Consider the following 23,658-nt stretch of genomic DNA (forward strand, 5'->3'; position numbering starts at 1 on the left):
ATCTCCTTTTATGACCAGGTGACCTGCCTGGTAGAACTGGGGAGGCCTGTGAATGTAGTCTACCTGGACTTCAGCAAGGCCTTTGACACCATTTCCCATAGCAAACTCCTGGCCAACCTGTCAGCCCATGGCTTGGACAGGTGCACTCTGCACTGGGTTAGGAGCTGGCTGGAGGGTAGAGCCAGGAGAGTGGTGGTGAATGGTGCCACATCCAGCTGGCACATTCAGCCACCAGTCACTAGTGGTGTCCCCCAAGGATCAGTGCTGGGTCCAATCCTGTTTAAAATTTTATTGATGATCTGGATGAGGAGATGGCGTTGTCTGCAAACTTATTAAAGGTGGGAGCAGGTGTCAATCTGGAGGGTAGCAGGGCTCTTCAGAGGAACCTTGACAGGCTGGACAGATGGGTGAAGTCCAACAGGATGGCATTTAACAAATCCAAGTGCTGGGTGCTGCACTATGGCCACAACAACCCCATGCAGTGCTAGAGGCTGGGGTCAGAGTGGCTGGAGAGCAGCCAGGCAGAAAGGTACCTGGGGGTACTGGTTGACAGCTGGCTGAAGAAGAGCCAGCAGTGTGCCCAGGTGGCCAAGAAGGCCAATGGCGTCCTGGCCTGGATCAGGAATAGTGTGGCCAGCAGGAGCAGGGAAGTCATTGTGCCCCTGTACTCCGCACTGGTTAGGCCACACCTTGAGTACCTTGAGCTCAGTGGGGCTTGGGGTGATGCTTGTCACCAAACCCAAAATATTTCCTTGTGGCATCTTCCATTTTTTATTAATCAGTTTCAGTGCTAATATATTACTTGACTTCTTTCTGGAGCTCAGGCTCGCTCTCTCTACTGAGATCAACCAGAAGGGATAGTTCTGAAGATTTCACAGCGATCAGTACAAGGGAAAAGACCTCAAACTCCTCACTTTTTTTGCTGAGCCCACTAGAAATCATACCTTCTTACTTAGAGGTCCTTCAGCACTGATGGACTCCCTATGTTCTGGTCTAGGAAGAGAAACCTCAGGTCTTTCACTGGCATCTATACCCTAGCTGTTGATAGAGCTGTGCGACTGCTATCGATAGCTTCCATGATGTAGTTAGAGGAATTTCCTTCCATTCTGATGGAATGTGCATCATCTCAGCCATACAATATCCTTTTGATTATGAACTAATGCCTTCAAGAGTGAGGTTATGTTGAGAAGAATTTGAGTATCAAAAGAACAGTCAGAACAGAAGGATTTAATAAACGCTTTTATGTTTGTCCATATCAGCTTTTACTGGAACTGCACTTCTGGTGAGCAAGACCAGTGAAACTGATTGGATGGCTGACAAAAGCTTGCTGTCAATTAGCTTACATTCAATGTAGCAGCAGACACTCAATACCAGACAACTTTAAAACATGGAGTTTTATACCTGTGCTCAAGATCGTTGGTTAGTTATACCCCAAGACCATAAAAACTGAGCACAAATGTGCAAGAAAAAGGGTCTAGAAAAGGCCAAACTTTGGGTTCAGGCAACTATTGCAAGCATGCACCTTGATAGAATAAGTGATTTATTGTATATTGAAACCAAATAGCAACTTGCACATCAGGTGAAGATGTTTCCTTTTAAAAGCTGTGAGTTTCTAAAGATCTCAGCTTTCCTGTGTACTTCTGAGTAAATCATGCCCTTGTGTTTCATAGAGTCACAGAATGTTTCAGCTTGGAAGGGATCTTTTAAAGTTATCTAGTCCAACCCCACCCTGCAGTAAGCAGGGACATCTTTAGCTAGATGAGGTTGCTCAGAGCCCCATCCAACCTGACTGTGAATGTTTCCAGGGATGTGGCATGTCATCCTGGACAGCTTGTTCCACCGTTTCCCCACCTTCACTCTGAAAACTTTCTTCCTTACATGTAGTCCTAAATCTGCCCTCTTTTAGTTTAAAACCATTACCCCTTGTCCTATCACAAAAGGCCCTGCCAAAATGATTGTTCCCATTTTTTTATAGGTCCCCTTTAAGTACAGAGAGGCCACAATAAGGTCTTTCTGGAGCCTTCTCTTCTCCAGGCTAAACAACCCCAACTCTCTCAATCAGTCTTTATAGGAGAGGTGCTCCAGTCCTCCAGGCACTCCTCTGGACATGCTTCAACAAGGTAATGTACTTCTTGGGTTGAGGGTGCCTTCTCTGAACACAGTACTTGAGGTGAGGCCTCACCAGAGCAGAGTAAAGGGGCAGATTTGCCTTCTCGCAACCTGCTCGATGCAATTCTTTTGCAGCAGCCCAGGATATGGTTTGCCTTCAGGGCCGTGAGCACACACTGCTGGCTCACACCCAGCCTTTCATCCACCAGTACCCCCCAAGTCTTCCTCCTTAAGGATGCTCTCAATCCTTTCATGTCCCAGCCTGTATTGACACCAGGGATTGCTCTTACCCAGGTGCAGGGCCTTGCACTTGACCTTGCTGAACCTTATGAGGTCCACCACAGAGGTATGCTTTTCCATCTTGTCCAGGTTTCTCTGGAAGCATGACAACTGCACCACTCCACTTGGTGTCCTGCTCAAGCTCACTGAGGGTGCACTCGATCTTACTGTTTATGTCATTGATGAAGATATTATACAGCACCGGTCCTAGTACCAATTGGTCCAATGTCCCTGAACCTCTATTTGATCTGCTGGTAGGAAACTTAAGACAATGTGGAATGTACAGTATTTTCTCTTAACCTGGATTAAGGACTTTTAATGAATATAATGAGACTGTAACACTGTATTAGAATAAGTTTAACCTTAAGATAGTTTGAGGAGTTAGGTTTATGTTGTGGTAAGAGTCATGTAATGTCTCTAATGAAAGCACTTTTTCTCAAACAGATCCAAGTTAGCAAGCATTTGTTGTATAGAACAAAACCCCACTGTGTGTTCTAACCACAAATCCAGCAGTTACTAAGCATCCTCGAATAACATGACTAAGGAATCAGGTATTGCTTTGGAGACAGTGGCTGGTTCTGGCTCCACATGTCAGAAAACAATATGACCTCTTACTCAGCTGTAACTCTTCAGTCTCACCACTGCGGGGAAGTGCTGCTCAGCTGTCTCCTGTGATATAGGGTACATGCCTTATTCTCAGAGGACAGTTATTTACCCTGCAGAACTGTGGCTTTTTGAGGAGTGGTTTTTACAAAGCCTGTAACTTTCTTTTCTATTTGTGCAGACTGAACTTAGCATAGACCCTTAGCTGAGAAGAAAATGAGTGAGGCTTACAGCGTGCCACTCTTCCTTCATTTGAGCAAAGGACAATGTAGTCCTAGTAGCCACTGTTACTAGGTTAGTAATTGATGCTACTCTTTGAGGAATGCATATCTGTACACTGTGATCTACACTTGCTACACCTTCTGAAAGCCTTTCTATCCGTAGATTTGTTACTTGAAGATGTGCTGCTACTTGCTAGGCAGTGGAACCCTGCAAGCTCAGAGCCCCATAGTGGCTTGCAGTTTCATTGCATGTCACTAAGAGCTGCATGATTTGCTCCCTTGCTTGTTTATTCTGGTGTTGGTGGCTAAATAAAAATTTTTTTGAGAGAAGGAGAAGGGAATTTCTCATGAAACCTCACATGGTCTTGTGCAGTGAGAACCTGAGGTCTTAGGGAGGAGCCTAACAGTACGAGTAAGGAACTGTGATTGGCTGGCAATGAGAATGGGTGAGCTTGAAGGAATCAGCTTGTTTAACAGGATGGGAAAATAGCTTTGCTGCTAAAGGGAAGCCTTATGGTTATGAGACATTTGTTAGAGATGTTCAATAGTGCAGGCAAAGAGCAAGTGGATGGGGAAGGTAATGTGGAGCTGGGAAACAGACTTTCTGGTGAGATGGGAGGCAGACTGAAAAAGGGAGGAGGAACGGTGTTGTGCTCTATGGCTTAGAGGGCTATGGTGAGGAAGAGAAAAGAGTTTCTGGGATCAGAGAGGGCAAGTCAGCTGGCCTTAGGTTCTAGTTAACATACCTAGTGTTGAATGACAGCTTTTAGAGAGAGGTTTGAATGCACCGTTGCTTCTTTGACCAGTCTGAAAGCTCTCCGTGTTAACAAAGTTTAACAGCAACTCAGGATTTTAAGGAGGGTCCATGACATTTCTCTTGCTGTGTCAAAAAGGAAGTGTAGTCTTTATTTGTCTCTCTAGTATTTGTAAGGTGTTTGCTGAGCTAATGAGACAACAAAAATGCAGAATATATGGAATATCAGGTACTGAATTGTAGGCTAGTAAGTTTCCCAAACTGTTTTGAGAACTTGGGGTACAGATGAATTTGTCTTTTTTCAACCAATAGTTTCTGAGTCTAAGTTACTGTTACCTCATTCTGTGGTTTGTTTTTTTTTCCTTCCTAAAACAGGATGATACCCCTTTCATCACAGACACTAATGATGAATCTTCATCATGGCCAAACACAGGAATATGTGATCAAACCCAAATATTATCCAGTGAAAAAAGTGCTTTCGGGAGAACAGTCCACTGAGGGCTCATTACCACTGAGACTGGGCCAGGACCAACTTGCATCACCTTTTCAATGTGAGTACAACTGCAAAAAGCCTGCTCCCTTCTCTTCTTCTCCCCCAAAAGTCCCTCCCCCATTTTTTAAGATTGAAAATTTCTTTTGTTCACCTGAATTGCCACTAACACTTCAAGAAAGAGGTTCAAAGAAATAAATGTGAGAAAATTTTTAGATTAGCAAATGTGCCAACATTCTGTGTCCTGTTGAGAGGCAAAACAGACTTCCTGGATGAAGAAAAAAAATTGAGTTGGCTGCTGGAATCTCATAATGCTATTTTTGGATGATAGTTTTTCCTTCAGATAGAAGGTGCTTTGTGAACACTTGCTTGAGTAGGCTTAACTGTGAGTGTAGTCAGTATAAGATGACAGTACCTTTCATTCAATATGATGGGTACCCTTATTGGAAAGCTGAAGTCCAGGATTGTGGTCTCATTGGTGACCCTTTTTCTCTATATTTAATTTATGTGTTTATGACCTTCTGCACACTGTGAAGACTGCGTGAGAGTTTCTGCCTCATGTTTATTAAAAAGGGGTGTGTAGGTGCCCAGTTTGTAGCCTGGGTTCATGCCCCCCCAAAGTTTGCCTTGAAAGATGAAGATTGTAGTGGATTATGGGTTAGATGTTTCAGAGCATCTGCTGGCTTGATTTGGAGATATGGTTTGTGTGAACATCACTGAATTTCTGCATTGCACATCTTTATGGTCTGTCTGTTTATGCTTAAATGCAACCCGCTGCTTCCTTTCCCTGAAGTGTAAGTAACATCACATCAACGGAGCTTGAAAATTCAGTAAGCCATTTGGGTTACAATAATAGCATATAAAGTCACCGTGAAATGCATTTGCCTGCCAGTAGCCATTTCTGCTATCAAACATTTTGATCTTTTGTGCTGTGGACTATAAGCCTTCTCTGGAGACCAGCCAGCAAAATCAGTCATAAAGCTTGAATGTAACTTTTGAGTTGTTCAGTGCTAAATCTGTAATGCTAATTCATTGTGCTTCATGAGGAAGACTGTTAGAACTGTTTATACTGTTTTTGAAGAAGTCTTATTTTTAAAAACCAAACCAAAACCCTATGCTAGAAATAGTATTAAAGACACTGGTTTTTTTTTCTGGAATTCCTTTCAACACAGGTATTGTGAGAATTATTAGGGCAACAAAAGTTAGGGAATTCTTAGTTTCCACTCTATCCACTTCTGGTGTTAAATGATTTTTCAGAAAATTCATTTAAATACATGCCATATTTTTCAGCCTGAGATAGCTACTTGATAGTTTTTAGTGGTTTTGACTGAAAAAAAGGAATTTATGCTTTTGAAATCAGTTGTCCAGTGTTGTTAGAACATGTAGCCCACATGTGTAGGACACTTTGGCACTGGGCTACCACTTCCCTTAAAGGGGCTTTGTGAAAATGTATTAGTAGTGGTTGAGGTGACCAAGATTGCTCTAAATGCAAAAGGAAGACTCAAGTAGGCATAGAGTAGCTTACTACAGCTGCAATGGCATTGTGTGCAGTAGATAAAGCCTGTCTTTATAATAACAAAGTTATCCCATGTTCAGCCTACTATCAGCCAGTACCCCCAGGTTCCTTTCTGCCTGGCCGCTCTCCAGCCACTCTGTCCCCAGCCTGTAGCGCTGCATGGGATTGTTGTGGCCAACGTGTAGAACCCGGCACTTAGATGTGTTAAATCTCAGGCCCTTGGACTCAGTTCAGAGGATAGGGAGTGATGTTAAGGCTGTATTCTGATTAAACAAGGTATAGCCAGCAGCATGAGTTGGGTAAAAAGAGAATTAACAGTTAGATGGCTAACAAGTAGAAATAATTGAAAAATCACAACACAGTCTATTTACAGGGAGTGTAGAGTCAAGTTCACTTCAGTCACTCGTGGGGACTGACATTCGTGTCATGTTCCTGAGGTGGTATGTAATCAAATTCAAAGAGGAGAATCCGGTAAGTGTATGAATGTCAGGGACTTTTTTTCTTTTTCTTAAATGCAAAACACTTGCATATGTGTTCAAAGCCTTTGCTCCTCATCAAGAGGTGAGGGGAACTTTCCAGGAACATTTGAAAACATTTAAGAAAAGTTTTGGTGCAGTCAGCACTCGGGTCAAACAACAGCATGGCTTTTCTGATTTATTAGAACTTGAACAATTTTGTTAAAGCCTCATCCTTTTCCTCTCTCCCGTTGAAGAGTATTACTTATACTGCTGTTGAAAGACATAGTAGTTCATAACAGCCATTTAAACTTTGTATTTGGTTCCAGTGGGACTTGAAAACAAGAAGCTACGCTCCAAATATAAATTAAGTGCCTTAACTAGAGTTGCACTAATGCAGTTAACTCTATCAAATCATCCGGCACATTTATTTTGCTTTTTCTTTAAGAAGCAGAGTGACAAATTCTGTAAAAAAGTAAGTTTAACAAATCAACATAGTTGCTTTGATTTTGATTTTTTTTTTTTTTAATGGGGTGTGGGTGTTTGTGTGTTTCATGTTTTCTTTAGCAATTGTACAAGATTATGGAGTTCTTTGAAATCCTTGGAGATGGTACAACTCTGTATAAATACAAACTGATTCTGTCAATATACTATAGCTGCAGGCACTTTAACAATACTCTTTCCAAGCTGTTTTTGTGCCTGTTTGTATATCCATAAAGACCTCACAACTAGGAAGGTCAGTAAATCTGTGCCCCCAAAACAGCACTGCAATTTCCTCTTTGTCACAAAAGACGTTATGGCCCTGAGGTCACTAATAATTGCATACCTGCATGACAGGTAAAGGCTGCTGATGCTTTTATGGGAACTAATTTAAATGTTTCGTTAACCCAAAAAGTGAATGATGACCTCTCTATACCTTAAAATGTGGAGGCCAAGATTGATAAACAGCAGTGTGAGGGAAAATGTTGGAAAAACAGTTTGGTAATCTGGCAAACAGAATCAAAATCAGTTCAAAATGTGTTATAGCTAGGGGAAAACAAAAACTGAGACAAATGCATTTCAACTGCTATGATGAAAGAGAATTGGCTCCAAACCCAAAGATTTCTCAAGAAGTAAAAGAGAAGAGGCTTTCCAGAAAACTCTGCAGGGGAAAACCTCTATGACGTGTTTGAAAAATAGTAATTCAGCTGAATATAGAGTGCAATTGAATCCACACAATTAAGCATTAAAAGGCCTTTAGCCAGGCTAACTCCAGAGTTGCTGTGATACAAATCTTCAGTATCAACAGTTCATTCTGACTGTTGCAAGTAGCCAAGTCTGGTTCTACTTGTAAGAGATGTGAAAGTGTTCTTCTCTGATGTCAGTACTGTCATCCATGCCAGAAGGAAAGCAAAATTATTGACCAAAAAAAGTACTGCAAGAAGAAGTTGCTTAGCCTGGAGAAGAGGAGGCTCAGAGGAGACCTTATTGCTGTCTTCAACTACCTGGAGGGAGGCTGTAGCCAGGTGGGGGCTGGTCTCTTCTCCCAGGCAACCAGCACCAGAACAAGAGGACACAGTCTCAAGCTGCACCAGGGAAGGTTTCGGCTGGATGTTAGGAAGAAGTTCTTCACAGAAAGAACTGTTGGCCATTGGACTGGGCTGCCCAGGGAGGTGATGGAGTCACCATCACTGGAGGTGTTTAGGGAGAGACTGGATGGGGTGCTTGGTGCCATGGTTTAGTTGATTAGATAGTGCTGGCTGATAGGTTGGACTCAGTGATCTCAGAGGTCTTTTCCAACCCATACCCAGTGAAACTGAGATTTCAGAATTGGTGACATCCTTATTTCTGTCCTTTTCTCCCCCTTCAGAAAATTAGGGGGAAAAAAGATCTTGACTTTATGCATTGCTGAGAGAGTTGAGTAGTGATTCAGCATGTGGAGTGGGCTCTGTTCACTTATAACTTATTTATAACTTAATTCCATGACTTGCTGTCCATTAGCACTGTTTACAGTTTGTGGACTTCCTTAGTGCCTTTCAGTTGCTTCCTTTCAGGAAATGGATTGTTAAATGGGTATAGTTAGAAAAGTAGTATTGATGTAGTTTTTAGTCCTTATTCTTCCTGGAAATGGTAAACATTTTTAATGTCGCACCTTAGACTTATTTTCTCATATAAGGGAGTTATGTATGCTTGGAGTGGGAAACTGTCTGAAGTAACACTCTTCCAACTTAAGACTTGTAATAGTGTCATAAGGTTTGGTAAAATCTGTTCTCATGATTGTGAAAGGAGTCAGATAATTATCTTGGGCAAAATGTATAATTTCAGATGAATGAAATCAAGTGGGACTGAGTCTCATTCCTGATGCATGAAGGCCTAAGTGAGACATGTTTGAAAGAGTCCTATTGATAAAGTGGGCAGTACTGATTGTAGTTATCTGGTAATGATAAAATGCCAGTGACTAATAATGCGTGTTCATCTGTGCCCACCTGAGTTTGTGTATGTAAGTCTTTGTGTGAAGATACTGACTTCACTACTGGGGTGTGCAGTTCCTGCAATAGTCCCTGCGGTAGCTTTCATGCGTGTAAAACTGTGGTGGGCTGTGAAGCCATTCCTGCTTCATTGTAGGTGAGATGAACAGTGTAGAATAACTTTCTATCCTAGATATTTGTTTGTATCTAAAGGTCACTTTTTGCCTTTTTTTCCCTTGTCCCTCAAGTTCAGATCTGCTTTAGGTACCAAAGAATCTGGGTAAGTGGAATGGAAGTTTGAAAAGTCTTGTGGACCCAAAACCTATGCTGGGTTGCTTACAGCTGGAGCTGTCTCCAACCCCAAACGTAAAGCATGGATATGAACTTCAAAGCACAAGGCTCCTGAAGAGCTTGAATTTCTGTTTTAGAAGTGATTAACTTTGAAGAAGGAAAGCCATCTGGGTGCTAACATTTTGCTTAATTCCTATCTAAACCTGCAGCTGAAGCAATTGACTGCACTTCTAAGGATAGACAGGCAGACAGCTAAGGCTTGTTAAACTCTCCTGCAGGATTAAGCTCCATAAGGAGCACTGCAGTATAGTCATGACGGAATTTGGAACCCAGCTGTATAGCAAAGAATTGCCTAGTTCTTCAAAGAAATGTTTCTGATCCCTAAAAGGATTTGAACTAAGCAATCTCATGTCCTCAGTGTTTCCTGTTTAATGGGTTGGGCACATTCCTCTTCAATGTGCTGGTTAGTCTGCTTGCTCCATGCAATGAACTTTACTCATCTCTTGTACAAGAGACCTAGGGCTGATCGGGGGTACAACTCAAGGGTAAAATTTAGGGTTTTTAACATCTCATCCATTTGTGACTCTAGTCTACGCGTAATACCTTTACAGTAAAAGTGAAAACAGATTAAAATAATTGTCCCTAAATAAATTTAACTGAATAAAGCAGAGGCTATTCCATCAGACATCTCAACACCATGCAGTCTCTTCTTCTTGATCAGCTGTTGAGTAGAGGCCTTAATTGCTTTAACACGGAAGTATAATTCAAAGTAGGACGTCCATTGCCTGAGGATTGCATGTGGAGAATCTTTGTAGTGGTAAAAAAGGAAGACAGAAGCTGATTCATTAAGCCTGCTTGATAAATCTCAGATCTTGAATCTGTGTGAGTTTCTTATGCACTTGCACAGGACAAAAATTAATGTAATTACTGTGAATTCCTCTGACTTACTGTAAAAAGGCTGTGTGAGTAGGAGAATTTATCAGCAAAAGGCTCTGGCTTCTGTGGGGGACATGTAAATACAGTTATGAGTATCTTGTTCCTTTTGATACTTCAAGTGACAGCCATCCATAGAGAAGAAACCAGAAAGTTGTGTTGTAGACAGCAACAGACAGCAAGTTTTGCTGTAGTAAAATTACTTCAAACAATATACTGTTTACCTTCCTCTCTTTCTTAAACTGAGATTAATAGAACTGTGTAGTGCTTTACTTGTCTCTCCTAGAACTGACTAAGAACTTTGTTATTTCAGGTGTGGTTTGTTGTTTTTGGGTTTGGGGTTTTTTTGGGGGGTGGAGGGCAGATGTGGGGTTGTGTGCATAATGAGAATGATGGTGATGGAAACAGCAGAAATTCTTCTCTCTGCTGTGACAGGGAGCAAGGAAGAAATTGTGTTTCTGTGATAATCCGGAAGGGAAAAGGATTTTTCAGTCACCTTTTCCAGGTATCTTCTTCCTTACCTTGGGTGCATCAAGTCTTGTCAATGATTTACTTACGTGTCTCTCAAGGATGCTTTAGAAGGAAGCAGAAGATGATTGTGATAGGAGCATCTAAACAAGACAGGAGGAGGAAGTGATGTGAAGATGTAATGACATGGCTAATCAGAAATAGGTGTATAAAGGTGTGTGTGTAATAGCTATGGTGGCAATAAGAATAGCCACAAAGACCAGCTGGGGAGATCACTGCTCAGTGTTGTAGCAGGCAGCTGGATCATGTTTTGCTCTTTGAAAGCCCTGCTGGCTTTTACAAAGGCACTATAACTGAGTACTTGAAAGTGACAAAATATCAAAGGTTAAGCTGTATTAACTAATGAAATACCTGCCAGATCATATAAATGCAACTAAAATAAGGAGTTACAGAAATAGAGAGTGTGCTGGAGTTAATTACATGTAAGTAATACGTAGCTATAACTGTCCAGAGTGTAAAAAAGTACAGCATGACACACTGCCTTCTTCAAAATATTTGACTGTGTGGGTATGCATGTCTATACCTCACCTCATGCAGGACTGGTTACAGATACTTTTAAGCATCAGGCAAGGCACTGGATCTTGGATTAAATAGAGCTGTGTCATCTTACTTTTAGTTTCATTGCCTTGTCTAATTTTTACCAATGCTTGTGAAGAGAACCAGGCGGCAGGTGTCTAAAGGTGCATTGCCCTATCTGAAAATAGGCATTCTATACTGAAGACAAAACCAAAATTACCCAGTGGCTGTGTGTTGTGGTCTATAAAAGGATCGATTAATGTTCAATAAGCGGAGCGATTAATAAAAATATTAATAATTTTATTAATCACAAAAATCCCGCAAAAGACACTAATCAAAACCTATTTACAGATTCGAGGGGTTCAGCTGTGGAACAGATAGCTCACCAGCAGGAACAAGTAACAATTTAAACAATATGTACAAAAATCCAGAAACAACAAACAGCACTTTAAACTGTAAAGAAAAGCAACCTCGGCAATGAAGCCGGCGATTGCCCACAACGGTGACGACGACGACCACAACTCTAGAATTCCCTAAGGCAACAGACCTTCAATAGATGCTTATAAAAATCAGATATCGTAATTACTCACTGATCCTGGTACCTCGTGGCACACGTTAAGATCTAGACAAACCAAAATGGCACCGACCAGGTGGAAGCTGCAGGAGCACCGTTTCACTTTTCTGTTGGTGTCTGCAGCTTATTACTGAGGCAGGATTCGTTCCCAAAGGATTGGTAGCTGAAAGCTTTGTAGAGAGGAGGTTTCTCGGCTGTAATCCTTTTGTAGCAGCGCTCACTCCTTTCTCCAGTCAAACGAAACTGTCCCGGGGACTCAGCGCTTGTGGGGTTTCGCCTCTCGGCCCGGCAAGGTGTGTGTCTGTCCTCTGGGCTTTACAACGCTGAAAATAGCGAGGGGTCCTTGTTGTCTTGTCTGGGTAAACTGAAACACAGCTCAGCTTCCAAGCGAAGCTTGTGGTCCCTTCCAGAGTGTGGACAATTGCAAGACGACGCTCTGTCTCTTTGGGCGCATACTTATAGAATTCCTGAGGCAGTAACGGCCAGTAGCAACACAGATCTAGGGATAAAACCCTGGTATTGCATCCTATAGAAAGCCTTCTTTCCAAACGTGGCCAAAAGCATGCCCACCTGACTCATTCTGGCTCTGAGACATGTTCAGGCAAGCCTAAAGATCTATGAACTTCTGCCTCATTGTCTGATTCAGAGTAATTTTGAGGCTTTTTTGTCCATTCAGGACACTGTGCCTTGCCTTTTTAAATCCATGTGGGTTCCAGACTTGTTTGTGCTTGTGACTGTTACAAAAATAAAGCTTCTATTCTGCATAATCTTCAAATGGATGAGGTGTGAATGAGGTCTGAATTCAGAAGGTTTTTACTCCCATGCTCAGAGCAGAGTAAGGGCTCAGTTCAGTCCTGCTAAAGTTGTGTAGGGTATGTTCCACATTGCTTTACTGGGATGACATCTGTAACAACTACAGAAAGGGGATTTGGGAGATCTGTACCCTTTTGCCCTAGCCTGTAGACTAGTTCTGAATATGAGGCATTATTAATGAACTATTGCAGGAGAAAAAAATAATTATACTCCCATAAGCATTTTTCATAAGCTGTGTTAAGTAATTATGCTGTTCTCCACATGTGGTAGTTTTAGGCTATGCCTTTAAATTTTTTTAACAGATTTTGATCAGAAAAGTAGAAAAATGTAAATAAATCACTATTGGGTGTGAAAAAGAAAATAGAGATAATTCTAAACAATTTCATTGGAGAGATATCTACCATAAGACTGGTTGTACCGAAACAATTGTGGAGGTTTCTCGTCTCTTCTCGCTTCGTTGCTCCAGAGGGATACTAATCTGCTTCTGCTTGACCTTGGCTGCATTGTTTTGGTTAAGTCTAACAGCTACTTTGGACACCCCCTTTGGACAGGGGGTGGGTGGGCAGAGAGACAGCTTCCCTGGTCTCTGACCAGGGAGATTCTCACGTTGTTTGTTAATTGTAAATATCAGTAAGATATTGTGATTACTGTATATTTTGTACATATTCATTGCATTCCATTGTAGATTGTAGTTTTGGCTATAAATACAGCTTTTATTTGCTTCCAACTGAGCTGGTCTGGCAAAGTTAATGTTAGGGCAAATTTCAACCCACCACACCACTGGTCAGCACTGGTTAGACCTCAACTGCAGTATTGTCAAGTCTTGGACAGCATATTTGAAGAAAGATGAGGACCAAGTGAGTGATATCAAAAGCAAAACAAACAATAGAGGTCTGCAGAGTATGGACTGTTAAACTGAAAATAGGCTTTGGTCTGGAGAAAGTGAGACCAAGGGATGTTCACTGTAGCAGTCTTCAAGTATGTTAGAAATTGATCCACAGAAGAGTTTTGTCAGAGTTTGTCGCAGGTAAGACAGATCAATAATAAACTTTAACTGAAACAGAGGGTGTAGGTTAGGTATTAGGAATACCTTTATAATGAGAGACTGAAGCACTGAAATACCCTCCTTAGGGTGGGATGTGAAATCTGTGTAACAAGTTTTGAGAATAGGATGTGCAAACTTTTTATGTACTGCTGTACTTTTACCCTGTGTTAAGAAAAAGAAGAAAGAAGGGAGCAGGTCACATCTCAGAATCTTTTTGTATTCCTTTTTATGCTGAACCAAGGGTTGTATTCTCTCAACATGTCCGAAATTTAGGGAATATCAGCCTGTTGTCTATATATGAGTCTAGTGTCTCTTTATTGCTCTTATTATTTTGTTTCTTCTTCTTAACATTATTAAGTCTTCCAGATGTTGAGATATACCTAAGAGATATGATAGCTACATTTCAATTTGTTTTTATCTTTGGGAACAAGGTTTTGGGGTTTTGTTTTGTTCTAAATTTATGACCAAGTGGTGATAAGACAGAACTTCCTCATATATTGTCAAAAGTGAAAAAAGTCATTCTACAACAGTTCTAAAAGCTTAGCTATTTTACTTGTGTGGTTGATTTTTAGAATAGAATAGAATTAACCAGGTTGGAAAAGACCTTTGAGATCACTGAGTCCAACCTATCATCCAACACCATCTAATCAACTAAACCATGGCACCAAGCACCCCATCCAGTCTCTTCCTCAACACCTCCAGTGATGGTGACTCCACCACCTCCCTGGGCAGCACATTCCAATGGGCAATCACACTTTCTGTGAAGAACTTCTTCCTAACATCCAGCCGAAACCTCCCCTGGTGCAGCTTGTGACTGTGTCCTCTTGTTCTGGTGCTGATTGCCTGGGTGAAGAGACCAGCCCCCACCTGGTTACAACCTCCCTCCAGGTAGTTGTAGAGAGCAATAAAGTCTCCTCTGAACCTCTTCTTCTCCAGGCTAAGCAACGCTAGTTCCCTCGGTCTCTCCTCATAGAGCTTGTGCTCCAAACCCTTTACCAGCTTGGTTACCCTTTTCTGGACATGTTCCAGCAAGTCAACATCTTTCCTAAACTGAGGGGCTCAGAACTGGACACAGCAGTCAAGGTGTGGCCTAACCAGTGCTGAGTACAGGGGCAGAATGACTTCCCTGCTGCTGCTGGCCACACTGTTCCTGATGCCGGCCAGGATGCCACTGGTCCTCTTGGCCACCTGGACACACTGCTGCCTCATGTTCAGCCTACTATCAACCAGTAAATGCAGTGTCAGCTTTCCTTTTGGTTGAACAAGCATATCCAGTAGTAAGGAGTAAACCAGGTGGGCTGATGAGGTAACTAGGAGACATCTGTTTTAGGAAATAAGTAATTTCCTTCCTTCTTTTTGCTTTTTTTTCCTGTCAGCATTTAATTAAGGAAAAAAAAAGAGTTGGTTGTCTGAGAAATTAAAATGTGAAATCTATTTGCTGTTTAAAAGCTTGTTGACTTTGATTTGAAAAATATTTTAATTCCAAAGTTCTTGTGTATTATGGTTGCAATGTAAAAACATGACATTGTCTAAGATAGCCTGTTGTTGTTAGGAGAAGAATGTAATTTTAAGATGGGATCTCTAGTTCTGATGACATTCTGTGTAGATACACATATGAAAACATACTGGGTTCAGTGCAGGAGTAAGTGTCATGAAAACAGGAGTATCTGTCATTCTTGGAGGTACTAATGGTACAGTTTGCTTAATTCTATTTCCTCAGGAGATTAGTCTTAGGATATTTGCCATATGTGAAGGTACTACCAACCAACATCCAGACCCAATCCGTCTAAAAGTAAAGTCAGAAGTTTTATGCAAGGATTATGGTAGAATTGTGTGTAAACTCTAACAGATAAGATGTCATTTTTATTGTGAATAGTTTTGATTAGGTCACTGGAAGTACAAAAATATCAAACACACAGTAATACAATATTTGTTCAACACATTAAAGTGTTTTCTTCTCTTCATCCCACCTGATCTGTGAGGCAGTACAATACAGTCATTTTTAAACCAAACACCAGCTCTGCTTTTACTCATGTTGCTAGTCCATTATCTTCCCACAAAACAGGGACATGTCACAAATTTTCTGAGACCTACTCTAACTATTTAATATTGTCTAGTTAAATCTTTGCAGAATTCTGGGCCTGTACGAGCAGCCATGAAAACAAGAAAAAGATATGTTTATAGAAATCCTTCTAGAAAGAAACAAAGTATTGCAAAGGGACTGAGGAGGTTGAGATGGAATGCTTGCTCTTACACAACTCTGCCGAGACATGGCTATGTGAACAGTTGTGACCACCTGCACCTAAAACCTGCTGCCTGTCTTAACTCATCACCTTCTTTTCTAATGCAGAAAAAAATTAAAATCATCAGTTTATCATAATGGACAGTGGGGGCAGAAAGGATTGTATGAAGAAATCCTCTTGCTTATATTTTCCATTTTACCAGCAGTTGTTGCTAAATCATAAATTTATCACAGCAGGAGCTTGCTGTGTTTGTAATACTCTATCATAGTGACTTAGAGAGAAGGAAAGAGCATCTCATACATGTGGTGCTAGTTTGCAAGTAAAATCTCAGCACTTTACCCAGGCATCTTTCTTTTTAAAATCTGGCTCAGGAGTTTAACAGATTTTGGAAATTATGAGTATGTTCTTCCACTGATCTCTCTGAGAAATGTACATCAGAGATCTTAGGTGCACGCCTGAATTATGAGGCAGGATCGTGGTGTGGTTGGCTGAGTCTCTTCATGAATTTGTTGCCTAGCTCAGGGATGAAGCTTTAGCCAGTATTAGTAATTCAGATTGTTGTCCTAATAAAGATGAGACAATATGAGTTTCTCTCTAGTACTGCCATTTTCTTGATACCTTTGGTATTTGTTTGGTGTTTGCAATTTTTGATTTTTTGTCCTCTTTCATTAGGTTCATTTATCTATCTTGTCTCACATTTGTGTTTCTTCAGTGAGTGTTTAATTTCCACATACTTAACATTTATTTTGAAGAGTTTATGATATATTTTTGTGTACCTATTAAAAATAAATTCCAGGTGTGTTGCAACAGCACCATCATTTTTTCCCCCCCAGAAATGAATGTGAGATAATCTAAGTTGCAGATCTTTCATGGCTATGTCACTGTAGCATCATCAATATAGCTTCTGAAGTTTAAAGAGGGAAATAATGTGTGCTACCTTAATGCACTGTCTTGCTTTAATATGAACTAGCTCAAAACCGAAAGAGGTCAAGGCCATATCAGTAATGAGTTTTTCTCTTAACTCTAAACTGTGACATCTAACATTAATACTGCTAAAACAGCTAAGAGTATTGAAGGATACAGTTTCTTATTTGGAATTAATCATACCCTATTTGGAGAAAAAGCATAAAGGGGAGAAAGAGCATAAAGGGAGAGGATTCAAGGAAGTCCCAGAGTCTAATCTTGCAGAGTTTGTGCCTTTCAGGAGAAGGCTTTGTGGTGTATTCTCAATTTAAATCTCTTAAGGTCGCTAAACCTTAGGATGTATGAGGATAGTACTGTCTACTTAGGTACAGTTATGGAGAGGGATGGAGATAATGTCTCTGCCTTGAATCACCTCCTCGTACACTGGTCCATTTTCAGCTCTGAGGCTCTTATTCACTTTGCATTCTTCCTAAATTTCTCCAAAAGAACTGAAGAAGTTAAAAGCTGTGGAATGCTAGGCAATTATAGCTTTCATAAATCTGAGATAGAGAAAATCTTCCCATGTCAAAAGAATACGAAGCTGTCGTATTTCTAGTTCTCTGCAAGTAGTAAACCAGGAATATCTGTGAGCATTGACTTTGTTTTATGGCACAAGCATTGCTGAATAATCATTCGAATTTAGTAGGGCTTACTTTATGTTGTTTTTCAGACTTCTTACTTCCCTGAAAAGTTTAATATAATTTTTTTTTCATGGATACTCTTTATTTCTTTATATATAGGCCTCTGTTTTTTAAGGTGCGGTTGAACTAATATTCCTGTTTTGTTCCTCCCAAACTTACATGCTAGCATTTTCTCACCCAAAGGGGCTGAGAGGCAAATTTACAATTTCAGCGCAGTCTCAAATTAAGGTCTCTCTTACCAAAAAAACAAAACCCATGTTCTACAGAATTCTTCTGGTAAAAATTATTACTTAAATTACAAGTGTTTGTGTGTTGTTGGTTTAGTTTGGTTTTTATGATATAAACATGTCCAAATTCTGTTACAGTACTCAACATAGTACAGAATACTATGAAAGAGAATGAAATCATAGTTTAGTTCCATCTATACTTTTTTTATTATTATTATTTTAAGCTAAGTTGGAAAACTCATGTGGATACCCCAATACAGTGTAGGCAGAACTGACTCTTGTGACTCAAACCATATTTTTTTAATTAGATCATATCCTAAAGGAAAAATGTTACTAAAGCATCTGAAAATATAAAACATAAAATGGATGGGACTTTTCTAGGAAAAGGTGTATATAACTATGCAAATAAAATACAGAGGTGGCAGTATTGCTTGTGTAGCTGTACTTAGCACAAGGAAAACTTAAAACTTCTAGCTTCAACAGAAGCTTATTGGGAAAGATGCATTAATAAGTTGTGTTAAAAACAAAGAACATTTCCCCTCCCCCCCCATCTCTGCCACTCCCCCAGAAAAAAACAAAAATCCACAAACAAAACACACCAAAATAACAAGAGCAACAATACAACCCAATCACCAACAAAGCAAGCTTGGTATCCCTGAACCCAGAGTGTCTTCTCAAGTGACTGATATCACAATACTAGCTTCCAGTTGAAATATTTTATTCCTATATTTGTCTGGGCTATGCTTTTTCTAACTGTTATTTAGGAAGAGTAAGGTGGGAGCATCTGTACTACAGCTGCTGTTGAAAAAGAGCAGTGCCTTTACTGTAGACAAAACAGTTGGCATGATTGTTTTATTTGTTTATGAAGACCCAGAAATAAGAAGGCTTTATGTTCTTTTGAAGTAGGAATATTTTCTTTATTTTACTGAGATTTAAAAAAAAAAAAAATATTTGTCCAGAGGGTATTTCATAACATTGCTTAGAAACTATCTGCCTTTTCTTCTTTTAATTTCTGTGACATGAAGAAGATTCTTCTGGTTTTATGTGTCATTTCTCAGGGTTGCTAGGTTTGATAGAAAAGTCTTGGCTCATAGTTTCCGCAGAGCTGCTGTAATATGTTAACTCAAATTAACGGAATTTATTAGTAAGTGTGCAGAGGATAAACTGTTTTCTTTTTAAATAATTGCAAGTGGAATCTGGTTTTTTCCCTAATTTTTCCTAATAAGTAGTTTTAATCTCTTTTATATTTTTTGTCTTCAACTGTTAGATGTGGACTCAAATGCATCTGGTTTTAAATCAAATTACATAACAAGAAGTTCTTCTGACTAGATTAATTTAAAATTATTGTCTTGTTAGTCTTTGTTCTAGTCAGGTTTTTAAAATGACTGTAAGGAAGTACATATAAAAAAGACAGTCTACTAATTTTTTATCTTTCGAGTTCAGAAGCAGTATTTTCAGGCATTGATACTTAGCCTTTCCTCTGAACTATTTATTACTTAAAGGTTGACAGCAAAGCTTAGTCTATAATATGTAAATCTGTGTGGAAAACCAGTGCCAAGAACCTGTGAAAAAAATGGGTCCATGCAGCTGCGTCACAAGGTTTGACCACTTCAGGCTGGGGTGCCAGCAGATTTGAGACAGATGTTTTCAGACATGCCGCATGCCTAAAACATTTCCAGGGCTCGAGCTACAAATAGTGACTTAATAAGTGCAGAAACAGGAAAAGTATGCAGGAGGACACAAGAGTTTATTCACCCTTAGGTGCACAGCCAGCCTCTTTACATTACATCTGCCTGTCAGGGTTGGCTATTTAAGCTGTCATGCCCTTGGTATTGCTTTTTGTCTGCCTGTGAATAAAGTGCAGCATTGTGATTACTAATCCCACTCCAGTGACTTGACTTTAAATGTGGTTTGGAGCAGATCCCGGAGTTCTGTTTGCTAAGCTTCCTACTCCTGTTTCAGAGACACCACTGGAGATCTATGAGCGAGCACGGCAGACTGCCCTCCTCCTGTAGACCTGTCGCCTTTTTCTCCCCGCTGCCTTTTTTTTCTCTTTCCTTTCTTCAAAACTTTTTTTAAAGGAAATCAATGGATACCAAAGTGATCTGTTTATTTTTCTTTTTTTCTTTGCCTCCACTGACAGTGGGAAATCACACTGGTCGCATTAAGGTGGTCTTTACACCCAGCATCTGTAAAGTAACTTGTACCAAAGGCAACTGTCAGAACAACTGTGAGAAGGGAAATACCACAACCCTCATTAGTGAAAACGGCCATGCTGCTGACACTCTGACAGCCACTAACTTCCGAGTAGGTAAGTACCCTGAAACTGTTTGTCCTTAGCTGTCCTCTCTTGACTAACAGAGGGAGGAGATGTTTTATTATTAATACCAGTTGTGCATCTGTTGCTCTTTGTTTGAAGGGCTATGCTGAGTAGGAACCATTGTATGTTTAGACAAGCTTTCTGGTATCCTTTGGAAATGATCCCAAGAGTTCCTTTTGTGTCATAGGAAAAAAAAGCCTCTCTGAATTTTGGTTTGAATTTTCAGCTGCAGGGCTGCAGCATGCTAAGCTGAAGCTTTTGGCAAAATTCGTCCATCAGAGTTTTTGTTGGTGAATAGAGAAAATGTTAGAAATCTCAAAAAGTTATGTGTGGGTTGGTTTTTTTCCTGATAGTTGAATAGGTATCAAATGCATGTAAAATCTTACTAATACAGTGAATCTGTCTTTAAAAAATTGTTCAGCAGTTCCTAAAAACCTACAATCCTCTTAAAAAATCACCATAAACCTTTTTCTTACTGCTGAGAGTAAACTAGATTTCATAATTATGACTTGTAGAAACCAAAATACTGTTAAGTCCAGTTAAGTTATTGAAGCCAATCATTTCCCTGATAATGTGTGTTCTTTCTACTTGCTCAATAAAGAGCCTCAGCAGTGTGCTGATACCCTACAACTGCTTGACTGTATTGAAACAAAACCTAAAAGCTATCTAGGATAATGATTAGCATGTTTTAACTGTACACTATATGATGTTGGTAGGAATTTGTGCACAAATATTAGTTCTGTAAGCTAAGAGAAATAGAGATACTTGGATACATACCAAAACACACTTAATATTTGTTTCACATTATAATATCCTTAGCTGCTCTGGGAAGGTACATTATTGTTATCCTAAAAATATCATCGTGATCTCTTTGGGGGGGAAACCCCCCCAAAACCCCACAACACCCCACCCCCCCAAAAAAAAACCCCAACCAAACAAAAAACACCAAAAACAAACAAACAAAAACCCAACAACCCAACCCAAAACCCAGACAAAACACAAAACCAAATCCAACAAAGCCACACACAAACAAACAAAAATAAAAACCAGAACCAAAACCCAACAAACAAACCCCACCCCAAACCCAACAAAACCCAACCCATTTTTAAAAATAATCATTTTGTCAATTTATCCTCAAAGAATGCCAAGTATGAATGAACATTATCATTTTATTTTCTGTCTAGTATAAATATGATGTCAGGTAAGCTGGCCAAAAATGCCCTTTTTAAAGTGCACTGTATTTAAAAGCATGTTCCTTAATGATATACATGCTTTTTAAAATCTATGTTTTGAACTAATAGTAACAAAAGCAGTATTTTAAAAGAACAATAGAGCACACTTTGAGTTTGTTTATGGTTGTTCTGAAACCTTAAAAAGAAGAGAATGTTGCAAAGGAATGGGGAGTCAAACACTTGTGCTTGCTGTCAATACGTAATTTTACCAATGTTTTGGCAAGAACCACAGCTAAGTAAGTATTTTTTGTTTAATTTTCCAACTGCTGTGAAAGGATAGGGTTATGCTTCTCTCCTTTCATTTGACCTAATTTTTTAATTGAAATTATGAAATGCCGAGAATGGGCAGTCATGTAATTTGTCTGCTATGTGAGTCTGTGCTGTAACATGACCTTTCAAATACTTGAAAACTTGGAGAGTGGAAATTGACCTGTAAAGACGTGTTCCACACCTTCCTTCCTGGCCTTAGGCCATGCAGATCCTGACACAGTGTGCAATAGACTGCTAGAAATATCCAACAAAAGCGGCTTGAAATAGTATTTGATGGAAAGATAAGGGAGGGTTATGTTCAAAAATGTATAAAAACAAGTTACTACATATGTATAGGGGTTTTTAACCTGCCTGTAGCTATATATCTTCCCTGTTGCTTTTAAAAGACCGAAAGCATTCCCTGCAGCTCTAAGTATCATCGTTTTTACAGAAGAGGAATAAGGAAGAGACCTAAACTGTGACTTCAAGATGTTCCAGTGAAAAAAAGAAATGCTGAATGAACTTAACTACTTAATGGCCAGAGAGGAGAGTCTACACCTGTAGACTGAGCTCTTTCACTGATTGCAGGTTTTCAGGAGCTTCCAAATCAGGATTTAAATTATATACTGCTGAAATAATTTTTCTATCTTCTCTCTGACTACTGCCTCTCATTAGCTTAGACTTGTCCTAAAGCAGAAATAATTGGGGTCTTCTGAGATAAATTATTTTTGTTATATTTTTAACATCTGTATCATGTTTTACAAGTGCTTTTTTTTTCCTCTTAAGTTTCTGTTCTAAATTAGTTTATCCAAAATGCATAGAAATTCTTATTCTGTTTATTTGGCATTTTAAAAGTGCAGCCATAAGTCAGTGTCATGTCAGAAAGTACATACTTAAAGTATGGCACAGCATGTTTTTCAATATGCTTTTATGGTTATATTATATGGTTATGCTTATATGGTTATATGGTTTTATAAAAGTATTTGTTCTTCCAAAACCCAGAAAAGATAACTTCACATGCTTTATTAGGGAAACTAACTGTTTACTATCAATGAGGAAATTAGGAAACTGCTTTAGGGTCTTAGATCTAGAGACAGCTCTGGAGCAGGAGCAGCTTTCAAGTGTACAAGATTTAATTTATAGTCTGTGATGACAGAAGATTCTCTTTTCTTAGTTCTTAATAATCCATCGTTTCTAAAAACGACCCAGAACAAACTTTTGTGTGTGTGTGTGTGTGTGTTTTAAACTTTTGCGCTGAACTTTGTAAACACTTTTTTATTTTCAGAGAGAATAAGTTGCAGTACCTATACTAAAGCTACTGAAGTTTTCCATGGGTTATTTCAGATTCTTAACATTTGCTCAGTTTGTCATTTCAGCTGAAACTTGGTACCAGTGAGTCCAGGCAAGGAACAAATAGTTTCCTGGAAATCTTGTTAGATATGGATTAGCCATTAAAAACACAAATTCACAACAGAAAAATAACCTAAGGGGAAGTGTAGCTTTTCCGGTAGCTGAGATTTTGGTTGGTATCATGAAGAGCTCTAGCGTTCCAACTTAAGGTGATGAAAGCTTGGTGTTTAAAAGGAAGGGTCTCCTTAATTGCCAGTTTGCTTCAGTGAAACTTAGAGGATTTTGCAATTTCATTTTGTGAACGGGCTATGTTACATAGTTAACTAACCAACCTCCAGTATTTCATTGGCTGGGAGAGTTAAAGCATTTCATCTAAGTGGAAACTTCTGCTCAATACATGATTCTTGGTATTCTACTGGACTGATGTATGTGCAGTTTGTGTGGTATTTCAGTCTTCATGTAGTTACAGATGCTTGTAAAACAGTGTTGATATATGTGCATAGGAGAGGATTCCTATAGAATAACATAAAAGGTTTTTGTCTCATTCATTGTTGAAGTTACTCAGTTATGTGTGCTGTTTCTCTTCAGAATTATTCCACATTCCAAAATACCATCTTTTTGGAATGAATTTTCTCTCTGTGGACAGTAGGAGGACAGCAACTAATTTGTAACTGTAAAATGCTGTGGTAAGGAATTAGGAAATGTCCGAAGTAATGTTCCTTGTGCTTTTAATTTACCCCCTATTGTGCAAATGTATGTAATTACAGATTTGTATTCTATTTTTTTCCACAGCATCCTCACCTCATTCATTGCTCAGAAATGACGGAACTTAGTGAAGGAAGCAGTTATTTAATACTTA

At 39.6% G+C, this 23,658-nt stretch overlaps 1 protein-coding gene across 6 annotated transcripts in view; it reads left to right on the plus strand.

Annotated features, from left to right (window-relative positions):
* The window catches only part of LTBP1 (latent transforming growth factor beta binding protein 1), a 197,003-nt gene that overhangs the window by 42,885 nt on the left and 130,460 nt on the right, over nucleotides 1-23,658 (plus strand). For 4 of the 6 annotated variants that reach the window (XM_068156583.1, XM_068156602.1, XM_068156594.1 and 1 more), the window contains exons 4-5: nucleotides 4,342-4,517; nucleotides 19,792-19,959. In XM_068156583.1, coding sequence (XP_068012684.1) covers nucleotides 4,342-4,517; nucleotides 19,792-19,959 — 344 coding nt within the window. Of the gene's footprint in view, nucleotides 1-4,341; nucleotides 4,518-19,609; nucleotides 19,960-23,658 lie in introns of those variants that run through there. The other 2 variants (XM_068156620.1, XM_068156628.1) reach the window with 2 other exon arrangements.

This window comes from Melanerpes formicivorus, unplaced genomic scaffold, assembly GCF_026170545.1.
Source record: "Melanerpes formicivorus ecotype bairdi unplaced genomic scaffold, bMelFor1.0.p_v2 SCAF_2, whole genome shotgun sequence".
Classification (NCBI taxonomy): Eukaryota; Metazoa; Chordata; class Aves; order Piciformes; family Picidae; genus Melanerpes; species Melanerpes formicivorus.